We start from the raw sequence: 24,095 nt of genomic DNA, 5'->3' as shown, positions 1-24,095 counted from the left end.
TATTATTTGGCCAAATATGAATCGTGAGCAATGAGCTTTAACTAGGGTTACCAGATTTTCCTTTTGGAAAATCCGGATTCCTAGATCTGCCCCCCAGTTCCACCCATCCCTGCCCGAGTTTACTAATGCTCGATATCTTCACTGTATGTGGGGAAGATATCAATTCGGGCCTACTTCATATTTTACAACTAACTCATGTTGTGTTAGCACAGGTCCCATTTTCTGAAATGAGACCTTGTTATTAATAGCTGTGAATATATGCAGAGCAGCTACTTGGAGCTCGCCACATACTTTCATACAGCATTCTTGTATTGACCAATATTTTCAATCTGAAAGTTTGCCTACTGTGTTAACAAACACACCTTCTATTTTACTGCACCATATGCTGGAACAAGCTACCCGAATCCCTACGGCGGGCTCCAGCTCTGGCAGTGTACAAGGTCCAGTTAAAAGCCCACCTCTTTGAGAGTCCTCTCATCCCCAACTCTATGGGCTCCTTTTACTAAGCTGCATTAGGGCATTAACGCGCGGAATAGCACGCACTGCAATGCCGCGTGCACTAGACGCTAACGCCATCATTGAGCTGGTGTTACTTCTAGCCGCTTGGGGGTTAGCACGTGCTAAAAACGCTAGCGCACCTTACTAAAAGGAACCCTATATGTCATGCATGTCCAAGTTAGATTGTAAGCTCTTCCGAGCAGGGACTGTGTATACATGTCAAAATGTACAGCGCTGTGTACGTGATTAGTAGTAAGGCTGCAGTCTCCTCCATTTGTATCAGGTTGCTATTCCTAACAAAACTATTGCAACCCTTAGCTTGGGAATCTCCATGTGTGGCAGTTGCCGATCCTGCTTGTCCCCCTAATGTTGCACACCTGTAACAGGTGTTCTCCGTGGACAGCAGGAGCCAACAGCTCACCTTCCATTCCTGTAGCTTTGCACACGTGACAAGATTGGACCGTTCGAACGTCCTTTGGGCGGGAACCTACTACGCACGCTCAGAAGCCTTTCCAAAGGTCGAGCTGAGCTATGACGTCACCCCCATACGTAGCTGCTGTCCGGGGAGAACAGCCGCTACAGGTGCGCAACGTTCGCGACTCCTGCCCCGCCGCTCTTTCGGTGCTTCCCGGGAAAAGGATGCGGGTCCCGGAGCCGCTGGCTGGTTGAGGCCGGGGTTTGCCTCCCGCGGTGGCAGAAATCGGGAGCCGCGGCGCTTTCGCTTTCGTTTGCGCTTTCGCGGCCAGATGGCGGCCAGGGAAGTGCTGGTGATGGTGAGCGCCAAGGACCTGGAGTGCTCCATCTGCCTAAGCTACTTCGACCGGCCGTGCACCCTGGGCTGCGGCCACAACTTCTGCATCTCGTGCATCGAGATGCACTGGAGCCCCCCGCCCGAGCACTACAAGTGCCCGCTGTGCCAGAGGACGTGGAGGGCCCGGCCCGCGCTCAACAAGAACACCGAGCTGACGGCCATGGTGGAGAAAGTGCGCGCCTCGGCTCCCCCTGCTGTCGAGCCCCCTTGCTGCGCGGGACCCGGCGCCCGCGTGCTCTGCCTCACCTGCGCGCGGGCCTTTTGCCCCGCCCACGGGCGCCCGCACCTGGAGGAGGGGCCGCTAGGGGCCCACGTGCTGGTGAAGCCGCTCGAGGCGAGCTGGCCCTGCGGGGAGCACGCGCAGGCGCTACAGTACTTCTGCGCGAGCCACGGCCTCCCTGTGTGCCCGTCGTGTGTTGGGCAGCACCCGAATTGCCGGCTGGTCCCGTTGCTGCAGGAGTTCCTGCGCAAGCAGGTATTGGTTTCTTTTTCAATAGAATTTCTTGGAAAAGGAAAATGTTCATTTTGTTTAGTCTCTTGTGTGGTTTAAGTTTCAAGTTTAATCAAACTTCTAATTTATAACATTTTATTGAAGGAATCAACTAAATATACATACAATATGATACAAAGAGATATTCATTACAATTAAATTCATAATAAAATATTTGCAGACATATTTTATCATTCCTCCAAAATATATTTCTATATACCTAATCCATTCCTTTCTATATCTCCCCTTGATCCCTTCTCCCCTTCATTCTATTTATACCCTAGATGCCCTAAACATAACATCATTCAGCTATGCGGACGACATAACCATCCTCCTTCCATTCGACATCCACGACCCCATCTCCACAGGACGCCTGAAAACTACAATGGAAACAGTAGAAAAATGGATGACAAATCATAAGTTGAAGCTGAACACGGACAAAACTAAATTCCTACTACTAGAGAAGGACAAAAAACCATCCCTAACTGAACTGGAAGTAAACTCAATCAAGTACCCAATACAGAGTTCCCTCAAAATCCTGGGAATACAACTAGACAGATGCTGCACTATGCAAACACAAATCCATAAAACCATCCAAAAAGCATTCTTCACAATGCGAAATCTGAGAAAAATAAGAAAATTCTTTAATAAAGACCAATTCAGAATCATTGTCCAATCCCTCGTACTAAGTATGGTAGACTACTGCAACAGCCTTTACCTACCTTGCCCAATCAACACAATAAAAAAACTACAGACCGTCCAGAACACAGCCCTCAGACTCATATACTCACTCAGCAAATACGACCACATTACCAATGCATACTTAGAATCTCACTGGCTACCAATAAAAGCAAGAATACAATTCAAATTCTACTGTCTCCTATTCAAAGTAACCCACGGCGCGGCACCCAGCTACCTAAACAACCGCTTTCACTACTATCTCTTATCCAGAAGAAGGAGAACACAGAACATTTTCACCTACCCTCCTCTCAATGGTACCCGACGTAAGAAACTATATGACAACCTACTAGGGACACAGGCAGCTAATATTGACTCCGATATCTCAAAATTACTGATCGAAATTACAGACATAAAAGAGTTCCGAAAAGAAATAAAAACACTACTGTTCAAAAAATATCTCCCATCAATATAAACCGCCATCTAATGAGTTCCCAACCAATTCCTTGGGAATAGAATCTCTTTATCCAACCCAAACTAAATACCCCCACTGTCCATATCATCAACATTAATTAACCAACATCATGCAATCATCAAAACAACAATTACACTTCCACTTATAGGCATATGATGCTACTCTCCATCCGAAGAAACTTGACTCATCTCATGTAACATCTTTTGTAATCTAGCATATATTGTAATTCTTATTCTCCACCAGTTATAAATTGACTCAGTTGCTATGTAACATCTCCTGTGATATTGAATGTACTGTAATTCTTCACTATTACCTGTAATTAACACTTCTCCTGTAATGTAATTCTACTGGAAATGCCCAGATATCTTCCTTATTGTAATCCGAGGCTATGTTATATCTGCTGCGATGTTGAATGTATTATAACTCTTCACAGTTACTTGTAATCTACTCTTCTCCTGTAATGTAATTCTACTGGAAATGTCCAGATTCATCTTTATTGTAATCCGCCTAGAACCGCAAGGCACAGGCGGAATAGAAATCCCTAATGTAATGTAATGTAATACCATAATGCATTTATTTTATGTATATACACCATATAATTCTAGTTTCTGTGATTTATTTATCATATACTCGACTTTCTGCTAATATTTGTGTTTCATTTTCAAAGGAACATATGAAGACAAAACTGAATGAAGTCATTTTGGAAATTGAAAGAAAGGAAGTTGCCATCTCCAGATGGAATGAAGAGTGTCACCGGATGAATGCAAGTTTTGCCTCTGCATGCTTATCTCAGAGACTGTGTTATTTCTATCTCATCTCTTGCATTGCAGTTATTTAATTATGATCTGATCCACACTCCCCTTCTCTATGGGCAAATAACTAGATTGATGGTATAGCTCTAATCAAGCTTGCTCAATCCACCTCTGAAATATTGCATTATATATTCTTGAGCAGAGAAAATAACTCTGATCTGAGTGCCAAGAGAAGCCTTGTTCTAGCCTCAGTAAGGCTTAGAGCTCCCTCAGCAAGTCCAGTGTGTTGGATAGTGAGTGTATCACAGTTGGAAGCTTTATTTTAACAGTGTACACCCTCACAAATTAGGTGAACTTGGTGCATATTTTTTTTTCAGATAGTGAACTTGAACTATCTTTTTAATAAAACTTACATCTCTATGAAAAAAAGTTGTTTCTGGCCTTGCCAGAAATCTTTAGTATTTCTCCTCTTCTGTGGTCAGGTTTGGCAAAGTGTAGTCCAGCTGTTGCATCCTTAGACCAGGAGTCATCAAACATTTCAGGAGAAGGGCTTATTTGAGTTTCCTGAGGAGGAAATTCCCCACTGGAGTATGTCAAGTGGGGGAATTCTTGTAGTTTGCAGAGCAGGGTTGAGGGGTCCCCTTGAAATTTATTGAGTTGGTCACCACACCAGATTGCTAATGTCTTCAGCTGATGGAGCCCAGGAACCCCAGAGAATGACACAGTGACAGAATTCATCACCGTCATAAGAACATAAGCAATGCCTCCGCTGGGTCAGACCTGAGGTCCATCGTGCCCAGCAGTCCGCTCACATGGCGGTCCAACAGGTCCAGGACCTGTGCAGTAATCCTCTATCTATACCCCTCTATCCCCTTTTCTAGCAGGAAATTGTCCAATCCTTTCTTGAACCCCAGTACTGTACTCTGCCCTATTACGCCCTCTGGAAGTGCATTCCAGGTGTCCACCACACGTTGGGTAAAGAAGAACTTCCTAGCATTCGTTTTGAATCTGTCCCCTTTCAACTTTTCCGAATGCCCTCTTGTTCTTTTATTTTTTGAAAGTTTGAAGAATCTGTCCCTCTCTATGCCTTTCATGATCTTGTAAGTCTCTATCATATCCCCTCTAAGTCTCCTCTTCTCCAGGGAAAAGAGTCCAAGTTTTTCCAATCTCTCAGCGTATGAAAGGTTTTCCATCCCTTTTATCAGATGTGTCGCTCTCCTCTAAACCCTCTCGAGTATCGCCATATCCTTCTTAAGGTACGGCGACCTATATTGGACGCAGTACTCCAGATGCGGACACACTATCGCCCGATACAACGGCAGGATAACTTCTTTCGTTCTGGTTGTAATACCCTTCTTGATTATGCCTAGCATTTTGTTTGCCTTCTTAGCGGCTGCTGTGCACTGTGCCGTCGGCTTCATTGTCATGTCCATCATTACCCCCAAGTCCCTTTCTTGGGTACTCTCATTCAATAACATCCCTCCCATCATATAGTTGTACATCGAGTTTCTGCTTCCCACATGTAATACTTTACATTTCTCAACGTTGAACTTCATCTGCCATCTCGTTGCCCATTCCCCTAGTTTGTTCAAGTCCCTTTTCAGTTCTTCGCAGTCCTCTTTAGTCCGAGCTCCAGTAAATAGTTTGATGCCGTCCGCAAATTTTATTATCTCACACTTCGTCCCTTTTTCTAGATTATTTATGAATATATTAAATAGAGCAGCCCGAGCACCGAGCCTTGCGGGACCCCACTCGTGACCCTCTTCCAGTCCGATAGTAGCCCTTCACTCCTACCCTATGTTTCCTACCCGCCAGCCAGTTTCTGATCCATCTATGTACGTCTCCTTCAACCCCATGGTTCTTCAGTTTCCGAAGTAGGCGTTCATGGGGTACCTTGTCAAAAGCTTTTTGGAAATCTAGATATATGATGTCTATGGGGTCTCCTCTGTCCATCCATTTGTTAATTCCTTCAAAGAATTGCAATAAGTTCGTTAGGCACGATCTCCCCTTGCAGAAACCATGTTGGCTGGTTATCAGAAGTTCGTTTCTTTCAAAATGTTCATCGATGTTTTCTTTTATCAGTGCTTCCACCATTTTCCCTGGGACCGAGGTCAGACTCACCAGTCTAGTTTCCCGGGTCACCTCTTGATCCCTTTTTAAAGATGGGTGTAACGTTGGCTATCTTCCAGTCCTCCGGGATCATGCCTGTTTTCAGGGATAGATTGCAAATTTGCTACAGTAGTTCCGCTATCTCCTCCTTTAATTCCTTCAGAACCCTTGGATGGATTCCGTCCGGACCCGAGGATTTGTCAGTTTTTAGTTTTTCTATCTGCCTACGTACATCTTCAAGGCTCACTTTCATGGATGTTAATTTTTCTGCTTGATTTCCATTGAAGAATTGCTCAGGTTCTGGTTTGTTGGATGTGTCTTCGTTTGTAAATACAGACGAAAAGAACATGTTAAGTCTTTCTGCCACTTCTTTCTCCTCCTTCACCACTCCCTTCCTGTCTCCATCATCCAGCGGTCCCACTTCCTCCCTCCTAGCCGGTTGCTTCCCTTTAACATATCTAAAGAACGGTTTGAAATTTCGTGCTTCCCTGGCTAGCCTCTCCATACTCTTGGCTTTTCGAACCACACGGAGACATTCTTTTTGATACTTCCTGTGCTCTTTCCAGTTCCCCTCAGTTTTGTCCTTTTTCCATTTCCTGAATGAATTTCTTATTGCCTATCACTTCCTTCACTATCTTAGTTATCCACGCCGGGTCTTTTGTTCGACTCTTTTTGAATCTGGGGATATACAGATTTTGCGCCTCGCTTACCGTGTCCTTGAGAAAAGACCAGGCATGTTCTACCGTTTGCCATTTTTTGGAAGTGTTCCTAAGTTTCTTCCTTACCATTTCCCTCATTGCTTTGTAGTTTCCTTTCCCGAAGTTGAAAGTTGTCGCTATGGTTCTCTTTCCTTTCGGTATTCCTACCTCAACCTTGAACTTGATCATGTTATGATCGCTGTTTCCCAATGGTCCCACTACTTCCACTTCCTTTGCAGGTCCCCTTAACCCATTTAGGATTAGATCCAGAGTGACATTTCCTCTCGTTGGTTCTCTAACAAGCTGCTCCATGAAACAATCTTGGATAACTGCGGGAAACTATCCTGTGTCATTCTTTAGTGTCTGTCTCAATCTTGGTCCTTTTACACCAACGTTCTTCAATGGAAGGCTTGAGCATCAGTGGCTGTTCCTACTCATACTCTGATTCTTCCTCTCTCCTTAAAGAATAACACATGGGGATGGTTTCCCGCGGGGACAGGAATGGTGATGAATTTTGTCACTGTGTCATTCTCTACGCCTATAGCCTTCCATGGAAAAAGGAGGAAAATTTATTTTATAGGCCAAAAACCGAGTTTTCTGAGCCAGTTCTGGCCATGGGATGTAGTTTGGGGACCCCCTGCTGTAGGCAAAGGATTGCAGTTGCTCCACACAGCAGCTGTTCAAAAATCAGACCATATGTAGACCTTGTATAATGTGAATGGGAACTGTTTTCTTACAGTGCTCCCTTTCTGAAAACAAAGCTTTGCTGACTGAAAGTTTTCAAGATATGAAAAAGTACCTTGAAGAATTGGAGTATGCCACGATAAGGAAAGCTGAAGAGGAAAGAGAACAAGGACAACGGGAGCTTGAAGACATCATAAATACCCTGACTGAAGAAAGAGATAAACTAAAAGATTTCAAAGCCAAGAGGCAAGGTTTGCTGCAAGATGACTGGTTGGAACTTTTAAAGGTAACAGTTCAAATCAATGTTAGGCTTACATTAAATAATTATTTTCTTGTGTTTCTTATATAGCATCAAAAGTGAGAAGACACTTGTATCACATCACCTGGCTTGAGAGGAAGGGAAACAACCAGCTCAAAAATACACAGACATATAACATACCATAAACCTTGCTCTGCATGCTTTCCCCACTTGTTTCGATTATTGTAATATTGTCTATCTTGCATCATTTAAGAAAAATTTACAACGTATTCGATTAGTACAAAATACGGCAGTGCGGTTAATTTTTGGCCTGAAGAAATATGATCACATTAGCCCATTTTATCAGCAATTACTTTGGTTGCCTTTTGAGGCACGTATTCTTTTTAAATTTGGTTGTCTTTGTTTCAAATCTCTTTTTGGTTTGGCTCCAGGATATCTAGCCTCTTAATTTAATTTTTATACCTCATTGAAAAACACTCGTAATAAGTTAATGTTTATGTATCCTTCAGTTTAGGAACTGTCGTTGCAAGAAATTTTTGAATAGGGCATTTGCCTTTCAACTAGGCAAACTGAACGCTTGGTTAGGCCCGCTTTATTTGTCAAGCAGATTCTTATAATGCTTTTAGAAAATTTTTAAAAACACACTTGTTAAGTTTGTTAAATAACTATGTAATTTTCTTCTTATCACTCTTTTTTTTTTTACTTGATGTACCTTTCACTGATTGTACAGTTCTTCTTTGCTGTTAACCGCCTGGAACTTTGTGGTTGGGCAATATTCAAGAATAAATTTATTATTATTATTATTATTATGGTGGTGGATATAGTGGTGGAAGGCCTTGCATTCACTCTTATTTCAATAGAAATTGGCCAAATAACAATACAGAAATCTTTTTTTTTTTTTTTTTTAATTCTTTATTGATTTTCAAATTTTGACAGTGCAATTCAACTATATTAAACATGAGCATTATACATAACGCACTTAAAATACACAAAATTAATACATTACCAATCCTTTTCTCCCTCCCTTCCTCACATAACTATTACACTGCATATGCATATATTATTGCAGTATTATAGATAAATACCTTTAGCAAATCCAGATAACTTCCCCTCCCCCACCCCATCACCCTGGATGTGTAAGGAATCTGTAAAAAGGGAAAATGCCTGACATTCATTGCAATTCAACATATGAATGTTAATGGGCTCAATACAGAAATCTTATTAGCGGTCTTGGATTTTTCAGGTGGGACACTTTTTACCTGTTTGTATGGTTCTTTGCGAACTTTAGGAGGATTGTGAAAGTCAGGCTGTAAGTGCTTTTCAACTGTAGACTTCGCCCTTACTGAGTTGGAAGTCATCTTTTAAAAGGCAGGTGCTGGGTCCATGCTCCCTTTCCCCCTCCAAAGTCCCAGAGGTGCCAAGTTTCCCAGTTCCAGGCTGGAGTCATTTTGGCCAGCCTGGTTCCCGCAAGGATATCTGAAATTGCGGATAGTACCAAACCCTATATATTATGTATTTATCTATGCATACATATAATAAAGCTCACTGTGTAAATTTGGTACAGTAAGAGATTTTTTTTTTCTTCCCCTTATAACCCCATTGTATTATGTAACATCTTTCTTCTCTCATGTATTCTTCCCCCATGCTTCTCCAATTCATGATGTAACTTCCTTCTTCTTGCATTTTGTAATTCGCTGATTGTCCAGCCTTCTTTCTATGTGAACCGCTTAGAAGTCAGTTTGACTATGGCGGTACAGAAAAATAAAATTATTATTATTAACAATAACTAATAATAAAATAGAGCAATTATAACAATATACCATAATAAAAGTTTAATATGAAGGTGGTCTCTCTCCTTGTTTTATAGTACTACTACTATTTATTATTTCTATAGTTCTGAAAAGGGGTACACAGCGCTGTACATTTTAACATACAATAGACGGTCCCTGCTCAGAAGAGCTTACAATCTAATTTAGACAGGACATTTCGGGGTTGGAGAGATTATGGTAAAGGAAATGATACAGTGGGTGTAGGTATCTGACAGTAGTGAGTAGGAGTTAGGAGTTGAAAACGGATTTCAAAAAGTGGGCTTTTAGCTTGGATTTGAACGCTGCTAGGGAGGGAGCACGACGTATTGAATGTGTTTTATATGAATGTGACCCCTTCTTGTGCTTCAATACCTATCTGATGAGATGAAGCGAGGTAAATCGGTGGTGTCGTGAGGGAGGTGTGCGCCCTCCCTGTTTACCTCTTGATAAATTTAAGGGCAAGTTAAAATGCTTTCTTTTTAAAGATGCTTTTGACTGTTAGTTCCCCTAAGGAAAACTGCACACTTTAGCATAGACTTCTGATCTCTTATTTTTCTTTTTTTTATTTCTTTTATCCCTTCCTGTTGTGGTTTCCCGTTTCTGTCTTGTTTTCTGTCAACTATTGTATTTCCTTATGGTTCCGTGTGTCTTACAAGTCATGTCTGTGGTATTTGTACTGTTCCCCTGTATGTGGTTGTAAATTATTTTAGCATTGTACATCGCCTTGAACTTTTGATTAGGCGATTAATCAAATTTTAAATAAACTTAGAAACTTATCCAAACGGTACCATTTTGTGGAAGTTTATTTTGCCAAAGGGTGAATTGATGATGGACTGAATCAGCCCCCCAAGTTGAAAGGCAACTAAAATTCCAGTGCACGAATGTAACCCCTGTCTTGTTTTATTCAGGGTCAACCACAGGATGAAGAAAGCTGTGCAATATCCCCTTCCAAACCAGAGAACCTCGTCTTCCATAGTAAAGTAAAATCTCTCATCGGTGCTGTCGAAAAATTGAAGCAAGACTTGCTGGAAAAATCAATATTAGAAGATTTTCCTTTGCAAGAGAAGCAAGGTTAGTGGTAGAATTTGAGTCCCCTACAACTGCAAGCCATATAGCTGTGAAATCAAAGTTTGATTTATTAAGAACTATAACATAACACTATTGTACAGCAGGTAGTCCTACAGAAATCATAATTCTGGGCACACAATTACTGGTAAATAACTGAGATATTGGTTCTTGGGGTATGGTTAGATTCTCAGCTCTCTATGAAACAACAAGGAGGATATGCACAACTTCACATCTTATTTAGATTAAAACCGATGCTCCTGCCTGTGGATTTTCAAGCGTTATTGCTATCTCGACTTGATTATTGCAGTCTCCTATATCTTGGATTGTCAAAGCAAACATGCAAACCTGTGCAACTTCTAATGCGGCTAGATTGATAATGGGCATTCCTAGGGTTACCCATATTACTCTGATCTTAAAAGCTCTACACTGGGTACCTGTCAGCCGAGAATTTGCTATAAAGCTCTGTTAGTTGTTCATCAAATATTGTACAACTCTTCTGCTTGCTTTCAAAACTTGTGGGAAGTCGTTTGAGATCGGTGGGGGTGGGGGGCGATGTTGCTCATTAGTTTAAAAGAAAATGGGATTCGCTATGTAAAAATCTATAAATATCTGTTTTCTCAATTGCTGGTAAGAATCTCTGGAATTCAATTCCAGGTATAATGAGATGATGCAAAGATTGGGTGTCTTTCAAGAAATTGCTAAAAACACAATTGTTTGTGGACGCCTTTCTCTTAACTCTGTGGTTATTATTTGTCTCAGATTTGAATAATTCTTTTATTGGAAATTTTGTGAGGGAGATTGATTTATTTGTTTACTGCATTTTATAATTTTTGTTTGTGTTTCAAACTCTGGATATAAATGTTTTTTGTATATCGCTTAAATTTAAGCAATTTCATAAATTTTAAAAATAAATAAATAGAAATGGTATGTTTAATTGCCGAGACATTTGTGCAAGTGGAATTTCAGTTGCAAGCATCTATGACAGTGTCTCACAATCTTTCTCGAGCCGTGGCACACTAACCGCAGTGGCCGTGGATCGAGGCACCCAGAAGCACATGACAATGCTGTGATAATGTCGTATGCATGCGTGAAAGGCCTTCAGATGGGTCCTGAGCTACCAGGCGGGGGATCAACAGGAAAGAGGGCCCGAGTGAAGGAGAGGTGCCGGCGCTTCTCCTCCCCAGTGTGCCGCAGCACACCTGAAATCTCGGGAGGCATCTAGTTTGCAATACACTGATCTATGGGAACAAGTCTCATTTGGCTTATATAAGGGCCATTCCAGGTTCTGTATCTTTAAGTAATTAATCCAATAGATAGGCAGACAATTTTGAGTAGTTAAGCATTCGCAGAATCTGCAACTGGTTTCACTGCACCCAGTTTCAGTCGCTCTCAAATTGCCAGGATCAAAGCACTGTACCTGGCCAGTGGCGTAGTGAGAGTGAGGGGCGCCCCCCTCCCTTGCCCTCGTCTCTGTCTCCCCCGCTTCTTCCCTTCCCCCAGCAGTTCACCGCCGCGACCAACAGCTTAACATGCTCCTCGCGACTGCGTCGGCTCTCCCTCTGATGTCACTTCCTAAGTGCGGCGCCTGGGAGTGACTTCAGGAGCTCACATGGCCGCAAGGAGCATGTTGGCGTCGTTTCGCCGGAGAGCAGCTAGATGTGCAGAAGGGGAGGAGGGGTTGCCACAACATCAACGTATTCCTTGTGACAGCATCTCTCTCTGAGGGAAGGGGGGGAAGAGGAGGAGGAATGCTGGCGCCTCCACCAGGATGGTGCCTAGGGCGGACTGCCTCCCTTTCTCCCCCCCTTACTTACGCCACTTTACCTAGCAAATCCCTGAGGATAAATCCAGCTCTTTCAAGGGGAAGGTCCTGCTGCAAAGCCATTTCTTGGCATCGGTTTACTAGCACCACACAGTGGCTCGGGGGCTAAGCTTCAGGCTCTGGCTCTAGCTAGCCATGAGTTCAAGGCCAGCCGGCAATTTCTGTTGCCCATATAATCGGCTTGCTTTGCTGTAGAACAGGGGTGTCAAAGTCCCTCCTCGAGGGCCGCTATCCAGTCGGGTTTTCAGGATTTCCCCCAATGAATATGCATGAGATCTATTTGCATGCACTGCTTTTATTTTATGCTAATAGATCTCATGCATATTCATTGGGGAAACCTGACTGAATTGTGGCCCTCGAGGAGGGACTTTGACACTCCTGCTGTAGAACCTCCGGATACTATCTGCGTTATTCCAGTTGACAACTTCTGTACTCATCCGCGGTGTGTTACTTTCTTTATTTGGGTTTCTGTTGCATTTATTTCATGGTAGAGCAGCTCTGCGACTGTCTGTCTTTTTTTTTCTAATACTGTGGGGTTTGGGACAGATGCAGATACATCTGTTAAGGTTATACAATCAGTGTTCCGATGCGGCAACCTTCAGGTGAGGAAAGTTAACTGCAAGGAAGTGACAAGTTCTACATAGAGAATGACACAGTGACTGCTAGCTATGGGTAGGTGTGGGTAACCCGCAGGAACAGGGGGGGGGGTGGAAATCAACTGGTGCAGGTATAGGGATAAGGCCATTCACCGCTTCGTGGAGCGGTGAATGGCCTTGTCCCCCGCAGTAAAAGATATGCCGCGAGTTTCCTCCCTTTCCACCCCTCCGGGTCAGCAGCTCCCCTCGCGATGGGGGGGGGGGGTGCTGCTGCACCTTCAATCGTGAGTCTAGTAGCCACCCTCCCTCTCTGTCGCAGGTCGAACAGTCCCCCACCCTTGCGCCCAGTGCGTTTGCTGCTGCCACAGGGGATTCCATTTATAAACAGGCCCCTCCGAAGCCGAGCCGGAAGGTTTCCCTCCAATATCGGAACTGCCGTCTGAGGGAAGCCTCCCGGGGATCCCGGTTACATCAACGGTCCTTCTTCTAGCTGGGCTGCTCCTTCCTGCCTTCAGCGGTAATTGTTTGCAGAGACGCATGCAAGAGCCTCTTGGAAGCATCTCCTCCTCTCCTTCCCCTGGCAGTGATAAGGATTCCAGTCCCTAACTCAGTGCTTCTCGTTGTGAAACATTTTGCAGGTTCTTGCTATTTTTTTTTTTTTTTTTCTGGATTTGACATAGAGGAGTTTTGTTGGCTTTAACTCCATTTCCTAACTGGAAATTTTATTTTGTTTGTTAGAACAACCTGTGGAATTACTTCTCGAGCACAGCATCTCTGCTTTATCTCTGGAAGACCCAAATAAGCCAGTTGTGAAAGGACTGAAGCTGCAGCAGTTTTCTGAGTGTAAGTGGATGATATGGGTGGTAAACAGTGACTGGGAGCTGTAAGGGATGAGAAAAGGAATTCATTTAGCTTCCTGCAGTAATAAAAGTCGTCATGCTTCAGCTGCTGTCCTGAAATAGTTCTATTTATTTTTTTGGTGCTGTTTTGTAATTTAGGCTAATGTGTTTTCCTGTTAGAGTTGTAAACCACTTCAAGACCTAATTCTAGGGTAGAAGGTGGTATAAAAAGGCAGCGAATAGAATAGCTGATGCATCTTGTGCCTTGTGCACAGGAGGGTGAACGCTGGCTATGAAAGAACAATGAATGGAATTAGACTATAAGCTCTTATGGTACTTTCAGTTGGTAAATATGACACCAATAATACCCATTTTCTAATACTGAATATACACCAAGCATAGTAATTAGCTATATGAGTCCCTGTTTCAGAGAGCTTACAGTCTAAGTGGGTTTCTGAGGCACTGGGAGATTATATACCTTTTCTCAAAGTTATAAGAGTTAGTGGCAAAAGCAGGCTTTGAACCTTGGATTCCCTACCCACTAGGCTTGATGCAAACTTCTGAGTTCCTTTCAGTCCAGTCTCGGATCAGTAATAAATTCATTTTCAGGTAAACAAAACCGTTGAACATTCCTATTTCTTTAACTTGTGCTAATCTTTTGTCACATTTCTGTGGTGAGGGTAAGAAACAGCAAAGGAAACGGTCCACTAGATCCAACCTATAAAGGTCTACGTCTTTTCAGTTTCTAAGAAAACAGCAGTCTTTATTGATAATTAATTGTTTCCAAAGTTCATACATTAATACCCTGTTCCCAGGGTCCAAATAAAAGTGCCCAACATGGCCACATTTCACGAAATCTGACTTGTGTCGGGGACAAATAAACATAACTTCTGATCTCTCTCGTATGCACGGTAGGAGCACTGGCCTGGCCAGAAGGAAAAGTAGGGTTTTTCAAAACACCGACAGCCCTAAACCTACAGAAACATTGCTATTGAGACAGACATGGGGTGAAGCCACTGCTTGCCCTGGGATTGATAGCATGGGATTCTGGCAGGTACTTAGGACCTGGGTTGCCCTCTGTAGGATACTGGGCTAGATGGACCTTCGGCCTGTCTCAGTATGTCAGCTCTTATGTGAGCCAAGTATAGGACAATCAAGCCATTGTGACATCACTGATGAGGTTGGCTCTTAGGCACTGGTGGGATGAGGCATTATGACATCACAATCTCAGCTCTGGAATGTTGCTGCTCTTTGGGTTTCTGCCAGGTACTTGGGAGCTGTTAGAAACAGGATACTGGGCTAAATGAACCATTGGTCTGCTGACCCAATATGGCTATTCTTATTTTTGTATTTGTGTTTTGTAAGTTACAGCTGGCCCTCATTCTGCCATCTTTGGGAAGAACTTAGTTGGAACTGAAACTTCTGGTTTTTGCCAGAAGTTTCAATTCTAGCCTTTCAGAGGAAGACTTTCCCTCTAGCTTTTACAACAGACATTGCTGTTCACTGCTGTTTCTTTTGTGTTAGATGATATTATTGTGCCTTTTTTTTTTTCATTTTATAGTGGCTGCTCCTGTGACCTTTGACCCTGAAACCATCAACTCTCACCACAGCCTTTCAGATGAAAACAAGACAATCAGTGTGCTAGATGTAAAGCGCTGTTACCCACCGGCTCCTAGGAGATTCACCATCAGTCAGGCCCTTGGCTGCCAGAGCTTCGACTGTGGACGCCATTACTGGGAGGTCAACACAAAGGACAGCGAGGGGTGGGCCATAGGAGTGACCGAGGGGAAGATTGGCAAGCATGATCTTCTGGGGAGAAACGACTTCTCCTGGTGTGTAGAATGGAGCAATAAGCAGTTACTGGCTTGGCATCGGAGCTGTAGCACTCTGCTCACCCAGGCAAAGCCTCAGACAGTGGGGATCTTGCTGGACTGTGAGAGCAGGGCCCTGTCATTTTACTCTGCAGATGATGGCATATTGTTACATAGATTTGAGAGCCATTTTCAGGGTCCGTTTTTTCCTGCATTCTGGTTGAATGGCTTAGGGGTAGGAGAACATTTAACTATCACGTGAGAAGGAGAGGGGAAGGGGGATGGGGTAGGGAGAGAGATATTTACTGCACTGCACCGCTGTTGCTGCGCACTGGGTCTCCACGCTCTGCTTGAGTTTTGTGATATTTTCTCATCCTCGGTAGTGCTTTCAGTCATTGCGCTTCCACTTTCCAGGACCCCTGAAGAAGGCTTCACGAGCTGAAACGCGGACCGTGTTGGGTCCACATCATTGATTTTTGGTTTGGATGGTTGGAATTCACATCACTGTTGGTTCATTTTTGATTTTGTAGTTACTCAATAAACATTTTCATCAAGAAACTACATTCCACCATGTTTTCTTGTTTTGGGATGTTCCTTTTTACTGGGGGGGTTTCTTGTGCTGAATTATTATGTCAATATCACAAAGAACACAGGCTTTATAAATGCCAAATATGTATATAAATGTGCAAAATCGCCAAATCATGTGTTGAATTATTAACCATATTACATCACTTGTTTCTTTACCATAAATTAATAAAGTATTTTTATTTCTTTTATCAAACACTGTATACCTGGATTCTTTTAGAATTTTTGCCTATTACCTACCCTGAGCTCCTTTTAGCAATATTATTTTGAATGTAAATATTATTTTTGATTGTAATACTTTATATCACATAGAACTATTAATAAATCTGTAAATATTAATTGTAATATTAATAAATCTGTAAATAAATGTAAATACCCAGCTGCTAACTCAGCTAAGGATGCTGGCTATAACATTTGTGAAACATGGAGCCTCAGCTTTTATTTACATAAAGCTAAATAAAATGGGTGCTACTTTAAATTTCTCCATGTCACTGTTTTCTTGCCATGAATCAGTGCTGAGGTGTGCCGCAGAATTTACATATTCATAGGAATTTGGCCACTGGCATAGCTTTATAAAGAATCACAGAAGTATGGGTTAATGCAGTTGCCCACAAACTTTCTCGAGCCATGGGCCACTAAGGGGCTCATAATCAAAACTTAAATACATCTAAAAACCCACCCACGACGTTTCGTCAGCCGAAAGCCTGAAGTCATAATGCCGTTGTACAGGGCCATGGTGAGACCTCATCTGGAGTACTGTGTGCAATTCTGGAGGCCACATTACAGTAAAGATGTGCGCAGAATTGAATCAGTTCAGCGGATGGCCATCAGGATGATCTCGGGGCTCAAGGGTCTCTCGTATGAAGAGAGACTGAACAAATTGCAGCTCTACACTCTCGAGGAACGTAGGGAGAGGGGAGACATGATCGAAACATTTAAGTACCTCACGGGACGTGTCGAAGTGGAAGATGATATTTTCTTTCTCAATGGACCCTTGGCCACAAGAGGGCACCCGCTCAAACTCAGGGGCGGAAAATTTCATGGCAACACCAGAAAGTATTTCTTCACAGAGAGAGTGGTTGATCATTGGAACAAGCGTCCAGTGTAGGTGATCGAGGCAGACAGCGTGCCAGACTTTAATAATAAATGGGATACCCATGTGGGATCCCTACGAGGGTCAAGATAAGGAAATTGGGTCATTAGGGCATAGACAGGGGGTGGGTAAGCAGAGTGGGCAGACTTGATGGGCTGTAGCCCTTTTCTGCCGTCATCTTCTATGTTTCTATGACGGCACTTGGATAATCTAAAAGACAGGTCGTCCAAGTGCCAATTATCAAAATGGATTTTTGGACGTATCCAGGGACATTTTAGGCCTCTGAATCCCGCTGTGCGCCCAGAGCTGAATGGGGTGTTGTGGGAGGAGTGCTTAGGGCGGGATGTGGGCCAACCTAGACTTAGTCATTCTGCAGGGATAATTGAATGTTTGATGAGACTGCCTAGGCAAAACTTGTATTTTGTGAGTTAGACTATCAAAAGTGACCAGATAACCACTGCAGAGACAACCCACACACTTCCCCAGTGTTCACTGACCCACTACCCCCCCGCCCCCAATTTCAGCATAAAAGGCTAGTGAACTAGAGAGAGGAGAACACAGGCCCATAAGGCACTCTAACCATTACATTTATGGTGGAACATGAGTGCACACTAAAAACCCTACTGTACCACCATATAGGTGCCACCTGTAACCATAAGAGCTATTGGAGTTTTAGGTGTGTTTGAGGGGTATGGGGCTCACCATAACCTATAAGGGAGTTCTGGTAAGATGTTTATGTGGCACCCTTTTTATGAAGTTCACAGCAGTGCCCTGTAAGATGCTCCAGTGTTCTGTTGCCATATCTGGGTGGCCAGTCCATCACAATGCTGGTCCCTCCCATGTCCAAAAGGTCTTGTTCTGGGCGTTTGGGACTTGGATGAATTTTTGGTCGAGAATGTGGTATAAAGATTGATGTAGTGGCGGTCTGGACGATCAAACGCCTGGATGTACAGATAGACAATTTTTGGAAAAACAGAATAGTTTAGATGTATTTTTAGAGAGTGGACATTATACCGGTGCCAACTTTGGGCGACTAGCGTCTTACATCCAAATTGGACTTGGACCTTTCTTTTGATTATGGCCCTCTACATGTAGTGGCCATGGCCTGAAGCATCCGAAAGTATGCGGACGTCGCCATGATGTTACATGCATGCATGAAGGCCCTCCAGACAGGCCCTGAGAAGCCAGTAGGGAGTGCCAGCAGGCAAGAGTGCCGGAGAGAAATCTTACCAGGTTCTTGCAGGTTGGCAATAGCTCTCTTCTCGGAGGCATGATCCTGGCAGCTAGAAGTCCCATATGTGAGAACATCTGACCTGTTGTCCTAGGATAAAGCACACTTTCCTGTAACAGGCGTTATCCGAGGACAGCAGGTCAGATGTTCTCACAACCTATCCGCCTCCCCTTATTAGCTTCTTAAAGCTTACAAATGAACTGCAGCTACCGCAAGAGAGGGGAATATATGGGAGCTCACGTAACTGTGCTTTGTGTTCAGTTAAATAAAATATTAACCCTCCCCCCCCTTTTTTTTTTTTTTTTACAAAACTGTGCAAGAGGTTTTTAGCACCAGCTGGCACCCTGAATGCTCTGTGCTGTTCCAAAGCTCCTAGGAACTTTGACCGTCAGAGCAGTGCAGAGCATTCAGTGCACCGGCTGGCGCTAAAAACCTCTTTCGTGGTTTTGTAATGGAGGGCGGGGGGTAAATGACTTTTTCTAAGCAGAGGCCCTTTTTCTGTGATACCCAGACAAACTGGCCCTAAGACACCACCGACCAACATTCCAGAAGGCCCTGACTATTGCAGGTCTCATTTCATATGGGCCACCTTAGCCTCTTTAGTTGCCCTAAAGTTAGATTGCAACCCTAGTAAATTCTTGTAATCTACTTTGCAGCAGGCAATATGCCAAAGTATTAATTATGTAACCCAGCAGTTCTCACCCCCAGTCCTCAGGACATATCTAAAAACAATATTGTAGTGAATAGTCATCACTTCTTCTCTTCTTTTGGCACATCAAAGGGGGGAGGGTGTTGGGTACAATTTTACATATGTTATAATATATTCTATAATATGTGTATATTCTGATTGAAAATATGATGGAGGGGGGGGGGTAAACGTATCACTAGATTTTTATGTAGTAGATATCAAAGTGCTATTGTGTAATAACTTGTTGAAATATATTATTTTGTGCACTTATTGTCAAATTTTAAAATGAATAAAGAAGGAAAAAAAAAAACAACCAGTCGGTTTGGGGGATATCCACAATGACTATGCATGAGATAAATTTGGATGCATTACTTCCGTTATATGCAAATCTATCTCATGCATAGTCATTATGGTTATATCCTGACTGGGTTCATTCAGACCCCCTTGACCACCAGTACCATAAAACTCAACCAACGTTTTGTTCTGTAAAAAAACCAGGGAGTGTTGAGAGCCCAAGTTGGTCTGCGGACCACATCCCCTCCCAAAAACCATAGGGGAAAACAAGACGACCCACTGCCCCAGACACAGAACGCGCGCTTAAGTGTTTTGCCGATTACTATTAAAGCCAGGCTTGACTACAGCGCCCGAGCATATGCCACGACCGGGGCAATTTGTCCTTCAAGGGAGAGGGGGCGGGACTGCGCTCGCATTCTGGTAACGTTTATCCCTCTCCAGACACCGTAGGCCTGGGAGCGCCTTGCGTTCGCCCCACTGCTGTTTTGTCCCTGTTCGGCTGCGGTTGGAGGTCAGCGAATTGATCTCGCGCTTTGGCGGTCACCGCAGGGAGGGGGGGGCGGGGGCTAGGTGCACGGGTTCGCGCTCGGAGGCAGTTTGTTCCCGTGCGGCCGCGGTAGGCTCGCGGGCACTGGAATGTGACATTTCGCACCGTTGCTAGTGCGGGAAGAGGCCGGTTCGGCCGCGCAACCGGGGGAGCTGCAGAGCCGCCGCGAACCCTCCCGGCCCATGTGAGCCCGGCGGAAGCCCCGGGAAGAAGCGGCGGCGGCCATGAAGAAGGACGTTAGGATCCTGCTGGTGGGAGAACGTGAGTGTGAAGAAGCCTCGGCCTCTGCCCCAATCTCGAAACGATAAAAGAGGAACTTTGGATTCTTGCCCAGAAATAGCTAAGAAGAAAAAAAATTAAAAAAAAATTTAAATTGAATAAGGTTGGGCAGACTGGATGGACCATTCGGGTCTTTATCTGCCGTCATCTACTGTGTGACTAATATAACTGAGCGCTTCGCAGTGTGTCCTTCAGACCAGGACTGAGTTATCCAGGCTTCCTTGGGCACTGGGGCAGATATACTGCATTTCTAGACCAGTGATCTCAAACCCTTTGCAGGGCCACATTTGGGATTTGTAGGTCCTTGGAGGGGCTCAGAAAAAAAAAATAGTTAATGTAGGGAAATCAATTAAAACCGTACTGTTTGACAAATTAATCTCCTAAACAGAAGCCTCACTACTTACAAAGTTATATTTTCCCTTCTGTCAATTTCTGTGTAATATGTTGTTCCCTCACTTTCTGCATTTTGCAATTGGCTGATTGTCCAGCATTATTCCTTGGGCTGCATACATGAGACCTAAATTACATACTTAAGATTCATATTTTCCTTTTAACTATTTCTTGTGAATAAGTTGTACTCTCACTACTTGCATTCTGTAATTCGCTGACTGTCCAATTTTATTCTGTAACTCGCTTTATTCTGTAATTCGCCTTATTGTCCAGCTCTATTCTAAAATTCGCAGATTGTCCAGCTTTATTCCTTGGGTTGCATACAAGAGATCTATACTACATCCTTAAGATTCATATTTTCCTTTTATCTATTTCTTATGTAATAAGTTGTACCCTCACTTGCATTCTGTAATTCGCTGATTGTCCAGCCTTCTTCGGTGTGAACCGCCTAGAAGTCTTTGGACTGTGGCAGTATAGAAGAATAAAGTTGTTATTATTATTAAAGAAATGACAATTTTGCATGAGGTAAAACTCTTTAGAGTTTATAAATCTTTCTTTCTGGCTAAGTCTTTTTTTAATTCTTTATTAATTTTTAAAAGTTTCAATAAGTGCAGTACAATAAAAAGAAACAATTTACACTTTAACATCACTTACTATACTACCAAATTCTGATGCACATGAAAATACCCCTCCCTCTCCCCTACCCATTCATTATCTTCAGGCATAAGGATAAATAATACCCCACCGTCCCCCCCAACTTGGCTCTGGCTAAGTCTTAATAATAATATTGTAATTTATAGCTAAAGAGACATATGATCAATTTTATTTTACTTTTGTGATTATGATAAACATACCGAGGGCCTCAAAATAGTACCTGGCGGGATGCATGTGGCCCCTGGGCCATGAGTTTGAGACCACTGTTCTAGGGGATTGGTTTCTAAAGGAATCTTCTTGTAGTTGGGCTTCCTTGGGCACTGGGCAGATATATTTCTAAACTGTCCTTTGCGTCTTTTGATCCACATTTGTAAACCTGACAGGTCACTGAGTTTCGGGAGGGCGAAGTGGGGGATTTTAGCTCAGTCCTGGCCTTCCTACAGTCCTATCATGGAGCATTGTGGAACCTGCAGCACTGATTTCAGTGGGTAGAATCAGAGACTATAAATGGCCACGCTATTTTTGTGATGTAAGTTCCAAATTAGAAATGGCCAAAGTCCCCCTCCTGAAATTTGGCAGCTCTGCTTTTGTAGATGATGCCATTTACTGTTCGCATAATCTTGTGCAACTCATTGAAGTTTTATACCCTGCATTTTATTTTTTATACAAGAGGTTTAATTCTCCCACTTTGACCATGTCCTCATGTCCCCAATGGGGAGTAGGGTGATACCCATCCATTTTATCTATCCAGGGTTTTAATTTCAGTCAAACAACAACCATTTGAGTTATGTTGGATTATCAGTTCAGTAAACGTTTATGTCGGTGCAAGCTCTTGTATACCTGTTCATGCAGTATTTCTGAGCTCTGATTTTAAGTTATGGAATGGTACAAATGTCACATTCCATTTTAAACTTCAAAAAATTGGTATTAATAGTGATGATCTGTCCTTAAATAACACTGGAGATGATAAAGGAAAATGTGCTTCCCGAAATAAGAAAAAATTAGTAAAAACAAAGTGAGTGAAAGGACCAATCAGTACGGGCCCAGTGCCCTCGTAACAACCGTTGGCCCCGGGCAGGTGTTTATGGAGTGACAAGCACTTAGAAATAAATCTAAATAAACCCTGCCCCGTACATCATATTATCCTTGTATGTGTGTAATTATAGAAAAAATATATATACATAATAAATAATCGGGAGCACAAACATCCTCAGAAGCAAAAGGAGAGAAAATCACCCCAAAAAAAGTTCTCCCTGAAACCTAATTAAAAAAAAACAAAAAACAATATATGAAAAAACCAAAATACGGAAAAATGACAAAAATCACCAAAGAAATAAGAAGAATATAATATTCTCAGTCTCATCCATAAATCCACAACGCAGTGAGCCCTGTGCACCTATCACAAATTGTTTGTGAAAGTAATGAAAAACAGTGAAAAATACTTAGCTCAAGCGGCTGAAATAAATCCAAAACGAGACGAAGTTCAAAGTTCACCAATCATCACTGTTCAGTTCCGCTCGCTACTCAGTCCCGCTCGCATAAACTCGCTCAGTGAAGAGTCATAAATGTCAATCCATTCGCTGTTCCACTTCACTCGCTCAGTCCCATGCAATCAATACAGCTGTTCAATGCTGTTCACCACACATTTTGGTTCCACTCGCTCGACAGGTCCTGTTTCAATATCCTCATCAGGAGGGAGCAAGAAAATCAGAAATGTTAGTAAACTGGCTGAAAGTTCACAAACCCAGTCCTTAATATAAAGGACGGAGTAATCCACGGCAGCGGCACAATCAGGCTGCTTTGACAAAAAAAGCTGCTTTGACAATTTGTGATAGGTGCACAGGGCTCACTGCGTTGTGGATTTATGGATGAGACTGAGAATATTATATTCTTCTTATTTCTTTGGTGATTTTTGTCATTTTTCCGTATTTTGGTTTTTTCATATATTGGTTTTTTTTTTTTTGAATTAGGTTTCAGGGAGAACTTTTTTTGGGGTGATTTTCTCTCCTTTTGCTTCTGGGGATGTTTGTGCTCCCGATTATTTATTATGTATATATATTTTTTCTATAATTACATACATACAAGGATAATATGATGTACGGGGAAGGGTTTATTTAGATTTATTTCTAAGTGCTTGTCACTCCATAAACACCTGCCCGGGGCCAACGGTTGTTACGAGGGCACTGGGCCCGTACTGATTGGTCCTTTCACTCACTTTGTTTTTACTAATTTTTTCTTATTTCGGGAAGCACATTTTCCTTTATCATCTCCAGTGTTATTTAAGGACAGATCATCACTATTAATACCAATTTTTTGAAGTTTGGATTATCATTGTTATTGGTATTTATATTTTGGTTTACATTCCATTTTAGCCTGCAAATTTGAAAATAAGTCTTTGTATCCTACTGCTAATGCAGTCTGTTCTGTATATAGGCTATTAGGTGCCATAGATTAATGTTTGAGTTCTAGTGACTTGATGAATTACAGACCTAAAAAGAAATTGGTTTTGTACTAGTCTGGTAAGATTCTCTAGCATCACCCCCATGGTTGTTTTCAACATATCCAGCCATCTGATTGCAGGTCTCCCTCTTCATCTGGCTCCTTCAGTCTTCCCAAACATGATGTCCTTCTCCAATGATCTTTTTCTTCTAACGGTGTGACCAAAATAAGACGGTCAAAACCTTATCATTTGGGCTTTGAGTGACTTAACTGGTTTGATCTCTTCCAGGATGGATTTGTTAGTTCTGGCGGTCCACAGCACGCCTAAAATTCCTCTCCTGCACCAAAGCTCAAACGAGTCAATCTTCTTTCTATCTTGTTTCCGTAGTATCCAGCTTTCATATCCATAACTGACCACTGAGAAAATGAGTGCATGGACAAGTTTGATCTTCATTTGGAGTGTTACCTCCTTGCCTTTGAATACTTTGTCGAAAGCC

General features: G+C 42.8%; 2 protein-coding genes across 5 annotated transcripts in view; both read left to right on the top strand.

Annotated features, from left to right (window-relative positions):
- Positions 1 to 1,015: 1,015 nt before the first annotated feature.
- LOC117368362 (E3 ubiquitin-protein ligase RNF135-like) lies at positions 1,016 to 16,184 on the top strand. The gene is made up of 6 exons (XM_033961954.1): positions 1,016 to 1,784; positions 3,620 to 3,715; positions 7,251 to 7,481; positions 10,171 to 10,333; positions 13,487 to 13,591; positions 15,149 to 16,184. Exons 1-6 carry the CDS (start codon positions 1,245 to 1,247, stop codon positions 15,658 to 15,660), a joined length of 1,647 nt encoding a protein of 548 aa, XP_033817845.1. The 5' UTR covers positions 1,016 to 1,244; the 3' UTR covers positions 15,661 to 16,184.
- Positions 16,185 to 19,689: 3,505 nt separating this feature from the next.
- The window catches only part of RHOT1 (ras homolog family member T1), an 87,941-nt gene continuing 83,535 nt past the window's right edge, over positions 19,690 to 24,095 (top strand). Inside the window, exon 1 of one of the 4 annotated variants that reach the window (XM_033961229.1) lies at positions 19,690 to 20,097. In XM_033961229.1, coding sequence (XP_033817120.1) covers positions 20,061 to 20,097 — 37 coding nt within the window. In that variant the 5' untranslated portion in view covers positions 19,690 to 20,060. The remainder of the gene's footprint in view (positions 20,098 to 24,095) is intronic. The other 3 variants (XM_033961228.1, XM_033961230.1, XM_033961232.1) reach the window with 3 other exon arrangements.

Source organism: Geotrypetes seraphini, chromosome 10 (assembly GCF_902459505.1).
Source record: "Geotrypetes seraphini chromosome 10, aGeoSer1.1, whole genome shotgun sequence".
NCBI lineage: Eukaryota > Metazoa > Chordata > Amphibia > Gymnophiona > Dermophiidae > Geotrypetes > Geotrypetes seraphini.
The sequence above is the reverse complement of the archived record's forward strand: the minus strand, read 5'-3'. Positions and strand labels throughout refer to the sequence as shown.